Below are 16657 nucleotides of genomic sequence, written 5' to 3' on the forward strand. Positions count from 1 at the left end.
GTTTTGCCATCCATGCCTATGATCTTCCCTGGGCCTTTCCATTCATTAAAATTGTCTCTCTTATGGTATCCTTGTTGAAAAATGGTATTTGATGGCCGTACATTATGCCTTGCAGCTCTGCGAATTCTTTCAGAAACGTCTGCTTCCAAAAAAACGTTTCTACTGCTATGTAATGCATTTAAATGCTCAGCAAAGGCAGAGCTAATTGTAGTCCCTTCCCAAGCTGGAGGCTGGTCATCCAAAATAGATGGAATTTTAGGATTTCTACCAAACACCAATTGATGGGACTATAGCCCCCAACCATCTGCAATGAATTAATTGTATGTACTGCCCATGCTAAAGCTGAAGTTAGCTTGCAGTTTGGTCTATCTGCCAAAATTTTCTGGAGCATGTCATCTATGGTTTCTTTCACACACACCATTACTAAATGGGCTTTCTGCAGCCGTATTCATAACTGTGATATTCACGTTTTCACATATCCCTAAAGTCATCATTAGCAAATTCTCCCCCATTGTCTGTAAGGAATTTTGCCGGTGGGCCCATTCCTGTCCCTATCCATTTTTCCACGACTTGATCCAGAATTACTCTTTTTTCTTTACTTTGTACAACCATTGATTGACTAAATCTTGTTGCTAAATCGACAAAATGCAAAATAACTATCTTATTGGCTTTATCCCAGATCTTAAGGTCCAAGGCCACAATGTCATTAAAATCCCTGGCCAAAGGTAGGGTTACTATCGGTCGTGCTGGTGTCCTTCTGTACTTCCTGCAAACTTCACTAATCTGTTCTATCTGCTTAGTATAGTCTTCATCCCTTACCCCTGCATCCTTTAATACATTTTTCAGCCTGCGAGGAGACGGATGTGCAAATTGCCTATGCAGTTTTAATACAAGAAGCTTTTTTGCAGCTAAAGTCCCATTTTCAACTGCCATTAACACATCCTGAACAACTGTACTTGAAATATTATTTGTCAGTAATGGAATAAAATAGTGCCCCGACTGTGTAAATTGTAAGTCCACCATCTTTCCAAAAACTGTTGCCTTATCCTGTTCCATAGCCAGTTTCATGTGTGCTTTCTTCATCGACGGTCTGCTCAGAAGCAAAGGTATCTCACTTGATACAACATCCGTGCTCATGAAATGATTCACTCTGGCAATATTGCAAGGGATCACCGCTCTTTTCAGCAACTTCAGAGTATTATCATCCCCAAACCCGAAACTTTGGCACTTTCAAATTCCTTAACCTTATTACGATTTTCAGCATTCAAGGAGTCCAGGTAACATTTTAACCAGTCAATTCCACACACAGTAGGTGTGCAGCCACTGTCCAATACAGCACAATTGAAGGATTCTGCAACCAACACCCTCATTACCGGCATAAAACTGCTTGTTAATAAGACAATGCCTTCTTTCTGGTTACTACCTTTTTCCTCTTCTGACTCTTCCGTGTCATGTGTCGCTTCAAACAATCTATTATAACGTGTTGGACAGTTGAAAGCATAATGGTATTGCGAATCACATTGATTTATCATACGCGTGCATTTCTGGGGTTCATCTTCCTATTGTAGGTTCGAACTGTGTTTCTGTCTTCATAATTTCCGGGTCCCGATCTCCTTCTATAGTCTTGGAACCTGTTCGTAGCCGTACGATTTCACCATCCTGTTAGTTACGTATCTTCCATATTCTGCTTTATTGCAGACTGACCTATTTGGGTCATCAGAACCATCGGAATCTAATGTTTCCCCAGAAACTTTTTTAAAGCTTCAGCATTCTGATTGAATAAGGTATCCTTATCCGCAACTGAACTGTCAAAACCAGGAGCCTATCCATGTTGCTCACTCTAGCACAGTCAAGTAATTTAAAGGCCAACACAGACTGTGGAAATTCCGGGTTGTGTTTCTGCAGCCTTTACTGTAGTCTGCCAAATTCCATTATATAGTCTCCAATGGAGATATCCTCTATTTTCCAGAACATATCAAAATCAGACCATGCTTCATACGCACTTAACAAGTCATCCTTTTTATAAATCTTATCCATATAACGTAATAGAGTCTCGAGACCTTCTTCTGAGTCTAACTCTGCCAATTCCAGCTCAGGAAACACTTTCCTTCGGATTTTAATGTCATAAGGTAGAGAAAGAGCCAATGCCATACCTTGTTTTCTCTTTCCCAAAGCAGTTACCTTAGTCCACAAAACTACTGCCCTTCTTCATTGGTCGTACGATCCCCTTTCAGAAAATAAGGGGGATAGACATATCCGGCCACCTTTATCCTAGGTTCAGCCATATGCTGTTTTATTTTCTTCCCACTCACTCCTTGGTTTTGTCTGGAAAAGGTGTATCTTTCAACCCTTCACATTTGCACAACAACCATCCTCTGCTACCATTTGTTAGACGTTTAGCTGCTGTTGTATAAAGAGTCAAAAGTTCTGCTCCTTTTCACAAACACCTTTATTTTACTTTAATAGAGTCTGCACAAAACTCTATCATTACATCACCTGACACAAAGGCCACCTGAAGCCTCTTTACATGTCAGTGTCAATTATTGGATACTTAACATAAATGAGACAACTAATTGGAATGTCTCTTAACCCATTACAACACCCTTCAGCCCTTCAACCATCTGAGATCATTTTCAATCTTCCCACGATCGGAATCTGCACTAAGGGGTGTTCTATATGGATTTCCTATATCGAACAGCAACTGCTGATTGCCTCTTGCAGCAATAGACTACAAGTCACATATAATCATCATATTGGGGCGGCACGGTGGTGCAGTGGTTAGCACTACTGCTTACGGCGCTGAGGATCCAGGTTTGACCCTGGCCTCGGGTCACTATCTGTGTGGAGTTTGCACATTCTCCCCGTATCTGCATGGGTTTCACCCCCACGACCCAAAGATGTGCAGGTAGGTAGATTGGTCACGCTAAGTTGCCCCTTAATTGGAAAAAACTAATTTTTTAAAAAATCATCCGCATATTGTTGGGTCAGTACAGCAATGTAATAATTCCCATTATTATGGTCATGTATCTGGAAGGGGGCAAGTAAAATCTGACAAACCGAATGCCGGCTCTGTTGCTCGGACCTGTGTAAGACTGGTAAATGCGACCTCATGTTCTCCATCTATTCCGCCTTTTACAACTTCTCACTAAATGCCTGCCCCTCCTTTCACTCAATTTTAAATTGGCCGACTATTGCTGCAAAATTAAAAATCTATGAATAAATTCTCAAACTCTTGAAGCTACTGCGAATCCTGTTCCATTTGCAGTTACCTGTAAAGTAAAACACAAAAGACTCATTCTGTTTGGGGCAAAATGGGTTAATTAATTGGAACATATCTGACAATTCAAACTTAAAATTTATAATTCCCAATTCCTGCAAAAATGTAAATACATCTTCAGCTGTTAACAGGCAAGGGTTAATTCCCTGCTCGTTTGAAAAATGGGCAGAGTAAAAGTTTTGAGTTGTACATCATTACGTCACCACCTCTTTTAGAAACATTTTGGTCGAATTGCGCCGAATGTCAGAAATTTTCTCATCTGTAATGCCTGCATTTCAATCCTCTGTTCAGTTTCTAAGGCTCAAACACGCCGTGTGTCAGTTTCCTGTTTTGCAGCGTCAACTGCTGCAATCTTGCATTCTCTACCTCCTTCTCATACAATTCTCACATCCATCCAACTAGCTTTCACTGGAGTCTTTCTCACCTTGGAGGCGCATTTCGCTTTCCCCTTCTCGCCTCTTCCTCGTGCTCCTGTCCAGAGGGTCCTGGACCCTCAAAGACCTGGGTCCTGGTCTTCTCAGCATATTCGAACCATTTAAGCCATTTGTCATTTAGGTAATCCCAGAGTACCCTTTCCCAATCTGGATCATTAATTCGGACACAGTGTGACATTAAGGTGATCGCCCAGGGACGCCAAATGTTGACCCTCAGGCTAGGCTATAAACTGACATGACGGACAAAGAAACACTTAAACAAAAATATTTCTGACAATTCATTCTTTATTGATGCTTAAAACACAAGACGAACACTGAACTGATCTTTATTCCACTTGCTTAAGTACTAATTACTGGTTTAAATGAATCAGAAGACTCACGGCTTGGACTCAAGTACTACATGTTGCGGGCTTCATGGTGGCGCAGTGGTTAGCACTGCTGCCACACGGTGCCGAGGTCCCAGGTTCGATCCTGGCTCTGGGTCACTGTCCATGTGGAGTTTGCACAGTCTCCCCGTGTTTGTGTGGGTTTCGCCCCCACAACCCAAAGATATGCAGGGTAGGTGGATTGGCCACGCTAAATTGCCCCTGAATTGGAAAAAATAAATTGGGTACTCTAAATTATTTTTAAAAGCAGAAAGTACTACACGTTGCAAGGTGAGGTGATCAGTCTCCCTTTGATGGGCCGTCTTCTTCTCGGACTCCCAGCCCGAGGGTTCACTAATAAAATGGATGTTCCTGCAGGTCTTTGCTGTGGAGGCTCCTGGCCTCCATCTTTTCATCCAGTTTCTTGGAGCATCAAAATGTTCTTAGTCACGTACACCCATGGTCTGAGGCCATCATTTTGTACATTACCAGATGCAAAAACGGGACACATCTGGTATTCTTGTTCTTCTTCTCTGTCCTTGCCGAGCAGTCATCACAGCTGCAGCAGTTTTATGTTGAGTACATCTTATCACACCCTGCGAACTCAACAGGCTGGTTCTGCAATTACAGCTGTTTTCACAGTCTTGTGTAGATTGGCTACTTTTCCCATCATGCTTCGTGGATGTTTTAGTCGTTCGCCATCTGGCAATATTATGTATTTATTTTAGATCTACCTGTAGTGGTAAGAAAAACACTATGTACTATCCAGGATAAGATAAATGTCCTTCATCAGCTTCTGTGGATCATTTCAGTGGAAATGTGCTCTCCCAGGCCCAAAGAGCATCAGTCCACTGGAAGCAAAGTTGTGAGACCGGCCAGTCCAGCAGAAAGGAACCCTCCGACCCTCCCACTTCACCAAGTGTCAGAATGAACATGGTTCAGTCCTGGATGTGATTAACAGCAGCAATAACAGCAGAATCCAACCCCTGAAATCCCGTGTGAACTCGCTGGTGTCTCAGTAAGTTGGATGACCGAGAGAATCCCCTTGCACACACGGTGCACCTGAATGGCCTCTCCCCGGTGTGAACTCGCTGGTGCCTCTGCAGGCCGCATGAATCCATGAATCCCTTCCCACACTGAGAACAGGTGAATGGTCTCTCCCCAGTGTGAACTCGCTGGTGCGTCTGCAGGCCGGATGAATCCATGAATCCCTTCCCACACTGAGAGCAGTTGTACAGCCTCTCCCCAGTGTGAACTCGCTGGTGACTCAGCAGGTGGGATGACCGAGAGAATCCCTTCCCACACACGGAGCAGGTGAATGGCTTCTCCCCAGTGTGAACTCGCTGGTGTCTCCGCAGGCTGGATGAATCAGTGAATCCCTGCTGACACTGAGAGCAAGTGAATGGCCTCTCCCCAGTGTGAACTCGCTGGTGTGTCCTCAGGTGGGATGAGGTTCGAAAGCTCTTTGTGCAGTGAGAGCAGCTGAACGGTTTCTCCTCAGTGTGGACTCGATGGTGTACCAGCAGGTGGGATGACCTTCGAAACCTCTTTGTGCAGTGACAGCAGCCGAACGGTCTCTCCTCAGTGTGAATGCGCTGGTGAACCATTAATTCCTGAGACCTTTTAAAGGAACTCCCACAGTCAGAGCATTTAAAGGGTTTCTCATTGGAGTGAGTGACACTGTGTCTCAGCAGGATGGATAACTGGGTGAATCCTTTCCCACACACGGTGCAGGTGAACGGCCTCTCTCCAGTGTGAATTTGTTGGTGTGTCATCAGTTGGGATGAAGTACTGAATCCTTTCCCACACACAGAGCAGGTGAATGGCCTCTCCCCCGTGTGACTGCGTAGATGAATCTCCAGCTCAAATGGGGCCCTGAATCCCTTCCCACAGTCCCCACATTTCCACGGTTTCTCCATGGTGCGGGTGCCCTTGTCTCTCTCCAGGTCAGACATACGGTCTCTCCCCGATGTGAATGGTGTGATGTTTTTTCAGGCTCCGTAACTGGTTAAAACTCTTTCCACAGTCAATGCACTGGAACACTCTCACTCGGGTGTTTGGGCACCTCAGTATTTTTCCAGTCAGAATTATACCCACAGCTTTTTGAAGCAGACAGAACAGACAAACATTTCTCCTCTCCTCCTAGATTCAAAGTCTGATGATATTCCGATACCGATGAATTGAATGACTCTGTCAGATCTTGATGTGACGTTTGATTTGAGATTTTCGTCTGTAGATCCTCACCTTCTGATATCCTGCAAAAACATTTTACAAAAGACATCACTGTCAGTGCAGGATAGAAACTCAGAACTATGGAACATTCTTTCCTCTCTTATTCCCCAAGAGCTGTGAATCCCCGTCCCACACTCTCCCCCTCCATTCTCACTCTGCTGTATCTAATATTCACCCTCCCAATTCTCCTGAAGGTGCTGATTCAGGCTGATTGACAGATCCCTGCTCACTGCTTCCTGTCCTTGTCACAGAGACCTGAAAATCTTCATGCAGGCTGCCAGCCTAACAGAAATATGTCTTTAATACTGGACTAAAATGTAGTGAATGGATAGGGGTGTTTCAGCTGGTTAAGATACAGGGGGTTATGATTGATCATGATCTTGAACTTGCTGCCAATGAGACTGACAGAATTGCTCGACGGAGAGTCATCATCGACTTGAGTTGTCCAATAGAATCCTTTAAATACTTTGTGCCGTAAATACTCCGACAGGAAATATATAATGTAGCTATAATACTATACCACAAGACTAGAAATAATAAACGTACTTTATTCAACCCATAAATAATACATTGAATCTGGACCAAATTACAAAACTGGACATATCTATGTTCTCATCGAATCATAGTTTTGCAGCATAGAAAGAGGTCCTTAGGCCTATCATGTCTGCACCAGGCATCAAGCACCTATCTATTCTAATCCGAATTTCCAGCTCTTGGTCCATAGCCTTCATAGAATCATAGAATTTACAGTGAAGAAGGAGGCCATTCGGCCCATTGAGTCTGCACCGGCCCTTACAAAGAGCACCCTACTGAAGCCCATGTATCTATCCTAACCCGTAACCTCCACTTAACCTTTTTGGACACGAGGGGCAATTTAGCATGGCCAATCCACCTAACCCGCACATCTTAGGACTGTGGGAGGAAACCGGAGCACCCAGAGGAAACCCACGCAGACACGGGGAGAACGTGCAGACTCCACACAGACAGTGACCCAACCGGGAATCGAACCTGGTACCCGGGAGCTGTGAAGCAACTGTGCTAACCACTGTGCTACCGTGCTGCCCTCAGCCTTGTAGGTTATGGCATTTCAAGTGCACATTGAAATACTTTCAGGATTGCTACCAGTGCCACGTGATAGTCAGAGTAGGAATGACAGGATAGCTAGGATGAATACGTGGCTTGAGAGATGGTGCAAGAGGGAGGGTTTCAAATTCCTGGGACATTGGGACCGGTTCTGGGGGAGGTGGGACCTGTATAAATCGGACGGTCTGCATCTGGGTGGGACCGGAACCAATGTTCTCGGGGGTGTGTTTGCTAGTGCAGTTGGGGAGGGTTTAAACTAATGTGGCGGGGGATGGGAACCGATGTAGGAAGTCAATGGGGACGGAAACAAAAGGCAGGAAGGGAGAGTGTGTAAAGCATGACCAGAGAAAGCAGGGCAGAGAGCAAGGAAAGTCTACATTAAACTGCATTTATTTCAATGCAAGGGGCCTGACGGGCAAAGCGGATGAACTCAGGGCATGGATGGGCACATGGGACTGGGATATTATAGCTATGACTGAAACATGGCTAAGGGAGGGGCAGGACTGGCAGCTCAATGTTCCGGGGTACAGATGCTATAGAAAGGATAGAACAGGAGGTAAGAGAGGAGGGGGAGTGGCATTTTTGATTAGGGAGAACATCACGGCAGTACTTAGAGGGGATATATCCGAGGGTTCGCCCACTGAGTCAATATGGGTGGAACTGAAAAATAAGAAGGGAGAGATCACCTTGATAGGACTGTACTACAGGCCCCCAAATAGTCAGCGGGAAATTGAGGAGCAAATATGTAAGGAGATTACAGATAGCTGCAAGAATAATAGGGTGGTAATAGTAGGGGACTTTAACTTTCCCAACATTGACTGGGACAGCCATAGCATTAGGGGCTTGGATGGAGGGAAATTTGTTGAGTGTATTCAGGAGGAATTTCTCATTCAGTATGTGGATGGACGGATTAAAGAGAGGGGGCAAAACTTGACCTCGTCTTGGGAAATAAGGAAGGGCAAGTGACAGAAGTGTTAGTGAGGGATCACTTTGGGACAAGTGACCATAACTCCATTAGTTTTAAGATAGCTATGGAGAATGATAGGTCTGGCCCAAGAGTTAAAATTCTTAATTGGGGCAAGGCCAATTTTGATGGTATCAGACAGGACCTTTCAGAGGTAGATTGGGGGAGACTGTTGGCAGGCAAAGGGACGGCTGGTAAATGGGAGGCTTTTAAAAATGTGTTAACCAGGGTTCAGGGTAAGCACATTCCCTTTCGAGTGAAGGGCAAGGCTGGTAGAAGTAGGGAACCCTGGATGACTCGCGATATTGAGACTCTGGTCAAGAAAAAGGAGGCATATGACGTACATAAACAACTGGGATCAAGTGGATCCCTTGAAGAGTATAGAGATTGTCGAAATAGAGTTAAGAGGGAAATCAGGAGGGCAAAAAGGGGACATGAAATTGCTTTGGCAAATAATGCAAAGGAGAATCCAAAGAGCTTCTACAGATACATAAAGGGAAAAAGAGTAACTAGGGACAGAGTAGGGCCTCTTAAGGATCAACAAGGACATCTATGTGCAGAGCCACAAGAGTTGGGTGAGATCCTGAATGAATATTTCTCATCGGTATTCACGGTGGAGAAAGGCATGGATGTTAGGAAACTAAGGGAAATAAATAGTGATGTCTTGAGAAGTGTGCATATTACAGAGGAGGAGGTGCTGGAAGTCTTAAAGCGCATCAAGGTAGATAAATCCCCGGGACCTGATGAAATGTATCCCAGGATGTTGAGGGAGGCTAGGGAGGAAATTGCGGGTCCCCTAACAGAGATATTTGAATCATCGGCAGCCACAGGTGAGGTGCCTGAAGATTGGAGAGTGGCGAATGTTGTGCCCTTGTTTAAGAAGGGCAGCAGGGAAAAGCCTGGGAACTACAGACCGGTGAGCCTAACGTCTGTAGTAGGTAAGTTGCGAGAAGGTATTCTGAGAGACAGGATCTACAAGCATTTAGAGAGGCAAGGACTGATTTGGGGCAGTCAGCATGGCTTTGCGCGTGGAAAATCATGTCTCACAAATTTGATTGAGTTTTTTGAGGGGGTGACCAAGAAGGTAGATGAGGGCAGTGCAGTAGACGTTGTCTACATGGACTTTAGCAAAGCCTTTGACAAGGTACCGCATGGTAGGTTGTTGCAGAAGGTTAAAGCTCACGGGATCCAGGGTGAGGTTGCCAATTGAATTCAAAATTGGCTGGACGACAGAAGAGAGGGTGGTTGTAGAGGTTGTTTTTCAAACTGGAGGCCTGTGACCAGTGGTGTGCCTCAGGGATCGGTGCTGGGTCCACTGTTATTTGTGATTTATATTAATGATTTGGATGAGAATTTAGGAGGCATGGTTAGTAAGTTTGCAGATGACACCAAGATTGGTGGCACAGTGGATAGTGAAGAAGGTTATCTAGGATTGCAATGGGATCTTGATCAATTAGGCCAGTGGGCCGACGAATGGCAGATGGAGTTTAATTTAGATAAATGTGAGGTGATGCATTTTGGCAGATCGAATCAGGCCAGGGCCTACTCAGTTAATGGTATGGCGTTGGGGAGAGTTATAGAACAAAGAGATCTAGGAGTACAGGTTCATAGCTCCTTGAAGGTGGAGTCGCAGGTGGACAGGGTGGTGAAGAAGGCATTCGGCATGCCTGGTTTCATTGGTCAGAACATTGAATACAGGAGTTGGGACGTCTTGTTGAAGTTGTACAAGTCATTGGTACGGCCACACTTGGAATACTGTGTGCAGTTCTGGTCACCCTATTATAGAAAGGATATTATTAAACTAGAAAGAGTGCAGAAAAGATTTACTAGGATGTTACCGGGACTTGATGGTTTGAGTTATAAGGAGAGGCTGGATAGACTGGGACTTTTTTCCCTGGAGAGTAGGAGGCTTAGGGGTGATCTTATAGAGGTCTATAAAATAATGAGGGGCATAGATGAGGTAGATAGTCAACATCTTTTCCCAAAGGTAGGGGAGTCTAAAACTAGAGGGCATAGGTTTAAGGTGAGAGGGGAGAGATTCAGAAGGGCCCAGAAGGGCAATTTCTTCACTCAGAGGGTAGTGAGTGTCTGGAATGTGCTGCCAGAGGTAGTGGTAGAGGCAGGTACAATTGTGTCTTTTAAAAAGCATTTAGATAGTTACATGGGTAAGATGGGTATAGAGGGTTAGGGGCCAAGTGCAGGCAACTGGGACTAGCTTAATGGTAAACACTGGGCGGCATGGACTGGTTGGGCCGAAGGGCCTGTTTCCATGCTGTAAACTTCTATGATTCTATGACTTCTTAAATGATGTGAGTGTTCCCACCTCTTCCAGGCAGTGAGTTCCAGATTCCCACCACTCTCTGCGTGAAAATATCTTTCCCCAAATTCCCTCTAAATCTCTTGCCCCTCACCTTAAATCTATGCCGCCTGGATACTGACCCCTCTAATAAGGGAAAAGGTTTCTTCTAATCTGCCCTATCTATGTCCTGCATAATTTGGCACACTCGTCATAGCTGAAATGCTCCAGCCCAGGCAACATCATTGCACACAGTACTCTGTGGCCTAACGAGCATTTTGTACAGCTCCATCATAACCTCACTGCTTTTATGTTCAATGCCTCGGCAATAAAGGAAAGAATCCTGTACGCCTTCTTAACCACCTTATCTACCTGTCCTGCTGTCTACAGGGTCCTAGAGAAATGTACCCCAAGTTACCTCTAATCCTCTACATTTCCGAGCATCCCACTGTTCATTGTATATTCCCTTCCCTTGTTAGTCTTCCCAAAATGTATCACCTCATACTTTTCAGGGTTAATTTCAATTTGCCACTGTTATGCCCATCTGACCTGCCTCCCTACATTGTTGTGTCATCTAAGGTTTGTCAGGTAGGATCAAGGAAAACCCAAGAGCTTTCTATAGGTATGTCAGGAATAAAAGAATGACTAGGGTAAGAGTAGGGCCAGGGATGGGAAGTTGTGTGTGGAGTCTAAAGAGATAGGCGAGATACTAAATGAATATTTTTCGTCCGTATTCACTCAGGAAAAAGAGAATGTTGTGGAGGAGAATGCTGAGACCCGGGCTATTAGAATAGATGGCATTGAGGTACGTAGGGAAGAGGTGTTGGCAATTCTGGACAAGCTGAAAATAGATAAGTCCCCGGGGCCCGATGGGATTTATCCTCGGATTCTCTGGGAAGCCAGGGAAGAGATTGCTGAGCCTTTGGCTTTGATTTTTATGTCATCATTGGCTACAGGAATAGTGCCAGAGGACTGGAGGATAGCAAATGTGGTTCCTTTGTTCAAGAAGGGGAGTAGAGACAACCCCGGCAACTATAGACCGGTGAGCCTCACGTCTGTTGTGGGTAAAGTCTTGGAGGGGATTATAAGAGACAAGATTTATAATCATCTAGATAGGAATAATATGATTAGGGATAGCTAGCATGGCTTTTTGAAGGGTAGGTCATGCCTCACAAACCTTATTGAGTTCTTTGAGAAGGTGACTGAACAGGTAGACGAGGGTAGAGCAGTTGATGTGGTGTATATGGATTTCAGTAAAGCGTTTGATAAGGTTCCCCACGGTAGGCTATTGCAGAAAATACAGAGGTTGGGGATTGAGGGTGATTTAGAGATGTGGATCAGAAATTGGCTAGCTGAAAGGAGAGGGTAGTGGTTGATGGGAAATGTTCAGAATGGAGTTCAGTTACAAGTGGCGTACCACAAGGATCTGTTCTGGGGCTGTTGCTGTTTGTCATTTTTATAAATGACCTAGAGGAGGGCGCAGAAGGGTGGGTGAGTAAATTTGCAGACGACACTAAAGTCGGTGGCATTGTCGACAGTGCGGAAGGATGTTGCAGGTTACAGAGGGACATAGATAAGCTGCAGAGTTGGGCTGAGAGGTGGCAAATGGAGTTTAATGTAGAGAAGTGTGAGGTGATTCACTTTGGAAGGAATAACAGGAATGCGGAATATTTGGCTAATGGTAAAATTCTTGGAAGTGTGGATGAGCAGAGGGATCTCGGTGTCCATGTACATAGATCCCTGAAAGTTGCCACCCAGGTTGATAGGGTTGTGAAGAAGGCCTATGGAGTGTTAGCCTTTATTGGTAGAGGGATTGAGTTCTGGAGTCATGAGGTCATGTTGCAGCTGTACAAAACTCTGGTACGGCCACATTTGGAGTATTGCGTACAGTTCTGGTCACCTCATTATAGGAAGGACGTGGAAGCTTTGGAACGGGTGCAGAGGAGATTTACCAGGATGTTGCCTGGTATGGAGGGAAAATCTTATGAGCAAAGGCTGATGGACTTGAGGTTGTTTTCGTTAGAGAGAAGAAGGTTAAGAGGAGACTTAATAGAGGCATACAAAACGATCAGGGGGTTAGATAGGGTGGACAGTGAGAGCCTTCTCCCGCAAATGGAAATGGCGAGCACGAGGGGACATAGCCTTAAACTGAGGGGTAATAGATATAGGACAGAGGTCAGAGGTAGGTTCTTTACGCAAAGAGTGGTGAGGCCGTGGAATGCCCTACCTGCAACAGTAGAGAACTCGCCAACATTGAGGGCATTTAAAAGTTTATTGGATAAGCATATGGATGATAATGGCATAGTGTAGGTTAGATGGCTTTTGTTTTTTGACTTCCCATGTCGGTGCAACATAGTGGGCCGAAGGGCCTGTACTGCGCTGTATCGTTCTATGTTTTCCTCCTCGCTACTTACCACACCACCAATTTTTGTGTAATTGGCGAAGTTGTGGAGGAAAACCCCAACATTCACATCTAGGCCATCAATCATAAAATCTCTACATGCAGGAGGCCATTTAGCCCATCCAGTTTACAGACCCTCTCAAAGAGCACCCCACCTAGGCCCCATTCCCCATCCTCTCCCCACAGCCCCAGCTCAATGCACATGATATTAATTCACTGTCCCCTTAAATGTCAGCCATCTCCTGGAGAAAGCAGCCCTTTAATTGTGAACATTGGGAAAGAGACCATCCTTTTAGCCAGACAAATAAATGTGTCAAGCTGAGGGAGCAAAGGATGTCAATGTCTTGAAGAGAGATAGAGAGAGAGACCTGGGCCAAGCTTTCCAGAGTCTGCATCCTCCCTGGATTCACTTCCTTTCCCTTCAGTTGCTCCAAGTGACCAACTGAAGGTCAGAATGAGAAATGTAAAGGGGGAGAAAAGAAAGTGTTTTACTCACAGAGGTTGCAGACAGGAGGAAGTTTCCCTGTGCCTTGCAGCTGTTTGTGTTTAGTGACTACTATGTTTAGTGTTTAGTTGCTACTGTGAAATTTAGTTAGGCCTTGTTAGGCTCAATCTTCATTGAACAAAGCCCGCTCTCTGATTGGCTGAAGGACAAAAGAGTACTTCCGGTCCAATAACTTTTTCCTTTGGCCGGAAGTGGTGAAAGGTTGGGAGACAGGTGTGCGCATGTGTAGATTTTGAGAATATTGCTTCTGTGCGGTCTGCTGATGGTGTCTGCTGTTTTCCGATGTGGAATGCGCATGCGCATTTTTGGATTGGAACGGGTGTGTGCATTTTGGGGTGTAGTACGCATGTGCGTTTTGGGCCGTAATGCGCATGTGCGACGGTGAGGCGGGGACCGGGACAAAGCGGCGCACTGACCATTGTGTGCGCCGGTCTTCCAGCCTTTCCCATTGGACACCAGCTCAGCGCGGCTGGAGGGAAAAGTCTCTCCCACTGCCACGTGGGGTTCCGCCCCTCAGTGTCTGTCAGCGGGGGACTGGCCAATGGGAAACCGGGAGGACCGGAAGGACTCTGCTCCTCCAGCCAATCAGAGCTCCCCCATTGTCTGACTAGGGAAATTAGACAATGGGCTTTTTCCTGTCCAGTGTTGTTATATGGTACAGTTTAGATATATTATTTATAGTTCTGTAATCAAGTACATTTATTATTATTTCTACTCTTGTGATATTTTACTGTAGCTACGTTATATATTTCCAGTCATCTCTTCCCTCACAGGATGTTAGTCTCTGGAATTCATTTCTACAATGGAGTCTGGGGGTCATTGAATATATTCAAGGATGAGTTAGACAATTTCTGATTGAGGAGGGAGTCGAGGGTCATGGGGAACCGGCAGGAAAATGGAGAGAAAGCTGAGATGAGGAGGGATTTCTTCACTCGAGGATATGGTGAAACTTTGGATTTTTCTACCCGAGAAGACTCAGTGGAGCCTCAGTCATCAAGTATTTTTAGGACAGGTATTGATAGGTTTCTAGATATAGAAGATATCAATGGATATGGGGGATAGTGTGGGAAAATGGTGTTGAGGTGAACTGGCTAATGATCTCATTGAATGGTTGACCAGGCCATTCAGCCCAATTTGTTATGGTCTGGGCCAGGACTGGGAGCAGTGAGCAGGGATCTGTCAATCAGCCTGAATCAGCACCTTCAGGAGAATTGGGAGGGTGGATATTAGATGCAGCAGAGTGAGAATGGAGGGAGAGTGTGTGGGATGGAGATTTGCAGCTTTGGGGGAATAGGAGAGGAAAGAATATTCCCGAGAAATTAGAATTGTCTGTTGTGAATTTCTTTTTTGTTCGAATGGTTTTATTCATGGTATATTTACAGATGTACACAAAAAGAAATAACTAAAACACCACAAAACTAAAAAGCCAAAGAGGGGGGGAAATAAAAACAAGGGAAGTATATATGCATGATGCAAAGAAGAGAAAATTTCAATCCAGATGCCATCAGGGGGTGGTGGCTTTCTACCCCCACAAACTGGAGAGAGAGCTCAGGAAATGCCAACAACCACGACATTTCATTACACGTGCCATTAAGGGGGACTGGCTTCCTACCCCCTACTCTTCTGCTTAAAAATTAAATACAAAACAAGCAAAACAAAACCGGGTGGAAGGGGCACCTGGGCGGTGCCCCTGATGTCGCTTGCAACTTTGGTCTGTTTTCTTTTTTTGTTTTTATCCATTTGCCTCCGCTTTGGCTGTCTGTCGTTCCTTCTGCCAGTTCTTTCTCCGTTTTGCCTTGCTGTGCTTGTTGCGGTCGTTGTCGTTCCTGTGCTCTCCCCAGTTTGTGTTCCCTCGTCCTTCCTCTTCTTTCCTCCCCTCTGGCTCCCCTCTGTTGTTCTCCTCCCCTCGTCCTTCCTCCACTGTACCCCCCCCCCTCCCCTTCTCCCTCCCACCCCCTTCCCTGCTACTCCCCTTTCTTTTCATAGTGTTTGGCTGCTCCCTCTTGCACTGCCCCCCCCCCCCCCCACCCCCCGGTCCTCCCTCTTTTCTCTCATGTCTTGATTCTAAATTTCTATCCTGCACTGACTGTAATGTCTTTTCCAAATCTTTTTTTTTAATGAACATTTTATTGAGGTATTTTCGGTATAGTAACAACAACAAAATAAACAAGAGACATGAAACCATAAACATAGTGCAAAAGCCATTTACCTCTTGTACAGTTCCCCCCCCCTTATTGACCCCCTACTCTAATCTAAACTACTGGGCTAATGGTAAGATTCTTGGCAGTGTGGATGAGCAGAGAGATCTCAGTGTCCATGCACATAGATCCTTGAAAGTTGCCACCCAGGTTGAGAGGGTTGTTAAGAAGGCGTACGGTATGTTAGCTTTTATTGGTAGGGGGATTGAGTTTCGGAGCCATGAGGTCATGTTGCAGCTGTACAAAACTCTGGTGCGGCCGCATTTGGAGTATTGCGTGCAATTCTGGTCGCCGCATTGTAAGAAGGATGTGGCAGCATTGGAAAGGGTGCAGAGGAGATTTACCAGAATGTTGCCTGGTATGGAGGGAAGATCTTATGAGGAAAGGCTGAGGGACTTGAGGCTGTTTTCGTTAGAGAGAAGAAGGTTAAGAGGTGACTTAATTGAGGCATACAAGACCATAAGACATAGGAGCGGATGTAAGGCCATTCGGCCCATCAAGTCCACTCCACCATTCAATCATGGCTGATTTCAACTCCATTTACCCGCTCTCTCTCCATAGCCCTTAATTCCTCGAGAAATCAAGAATTTATCGACTTCTGTCTTAAAGACACTCAACGTCCCGGCCTCCACCGCCCTCTGTGGCAATGAATTCCACAGACCCACCACTCTCTGGCTGAAGAAATTTCTCCTCATCTCTGTTCTAAAGTGACTCCCTTTTATTCTAAGGCTGTGCCCCCGGGTCCTATTCTCCCCTGCTAATGGAAACAACTTCCCTACAAGATGATCAGAGGATTGGATAGGGTGGACAGTGAGAGCCTTTTTCCTCGGATGGTGATGTCTAGCACGAGGGGACATAGCTTTAAATTGAGGGGAGATAGATATAAGACAGATGTCAGAGGT

The 16657-nt window shown here is 45.3% G+C and overlaps 1 protein-coding gene across 2 annotated transcripts; it reads right to left on the reverse strand.

Moving 5' to 3' along the window:
- Window positions 1-3976: 3976 nt before the first annotated feature.
- Window positions 3977-13853, reverse strand: LOC140422516 (uncharacterized). 2 transcript variants are annotated; one of them, XM_072507530.1, is made up of 2 exons: window positions 13549-13853; window positions 3977-6331 (listed from the first exon to the last, which is right to left on the reverse strand). In XM_072507530.1, the coding sequence occupies exon 2, from the start codon at window positions 6029-6031 to the stop codon at window positions 5015-5017; it is 1017 nt and encodes a 338-aa protein (XP_072363631.1). In that variant the 5' UTR covers window positions 6032-6331; window positions 13549-13853; the 3' UTR covers window positions 3977-5014. The 2 variants fall into 2 exon arrangements, with proteins under 2 accessions (XP_072363631.1, XP_072363632.1); XM_072507531.1 differs by lacking the exon at window positions 13549-13853 and adding an exon at window positions 11070-11106.
- Window positions 13854-16657: the final 2804 nt, after the last annotated feature.

This window comes from Scyliorhinus torazame, chromosome 5 (assembly GCF_047496885.1).
Source record: "Scyliorhinus torazame isolate Kashiwa2021f chromosome 5, sScyTor2.1, whole genome shotgun sequence".
NCBI lineage: Eukaryota > Metazoa > Chordata > Chondrichthyes > Carcharhiniformes > Scyliorhinidae > Scyliorhinus > Scyliorhinus torazame.

Bases quoted from the DNA above. Each gene is read 5' to 3' on its own strand.
- LOC140422516 (XM_072507530.1), bottom strand. From the start codon at position 6,031: ATGTCTGACCTGGAGAGAGACAAGGGCACCCGCACCATGGAGAAACCG.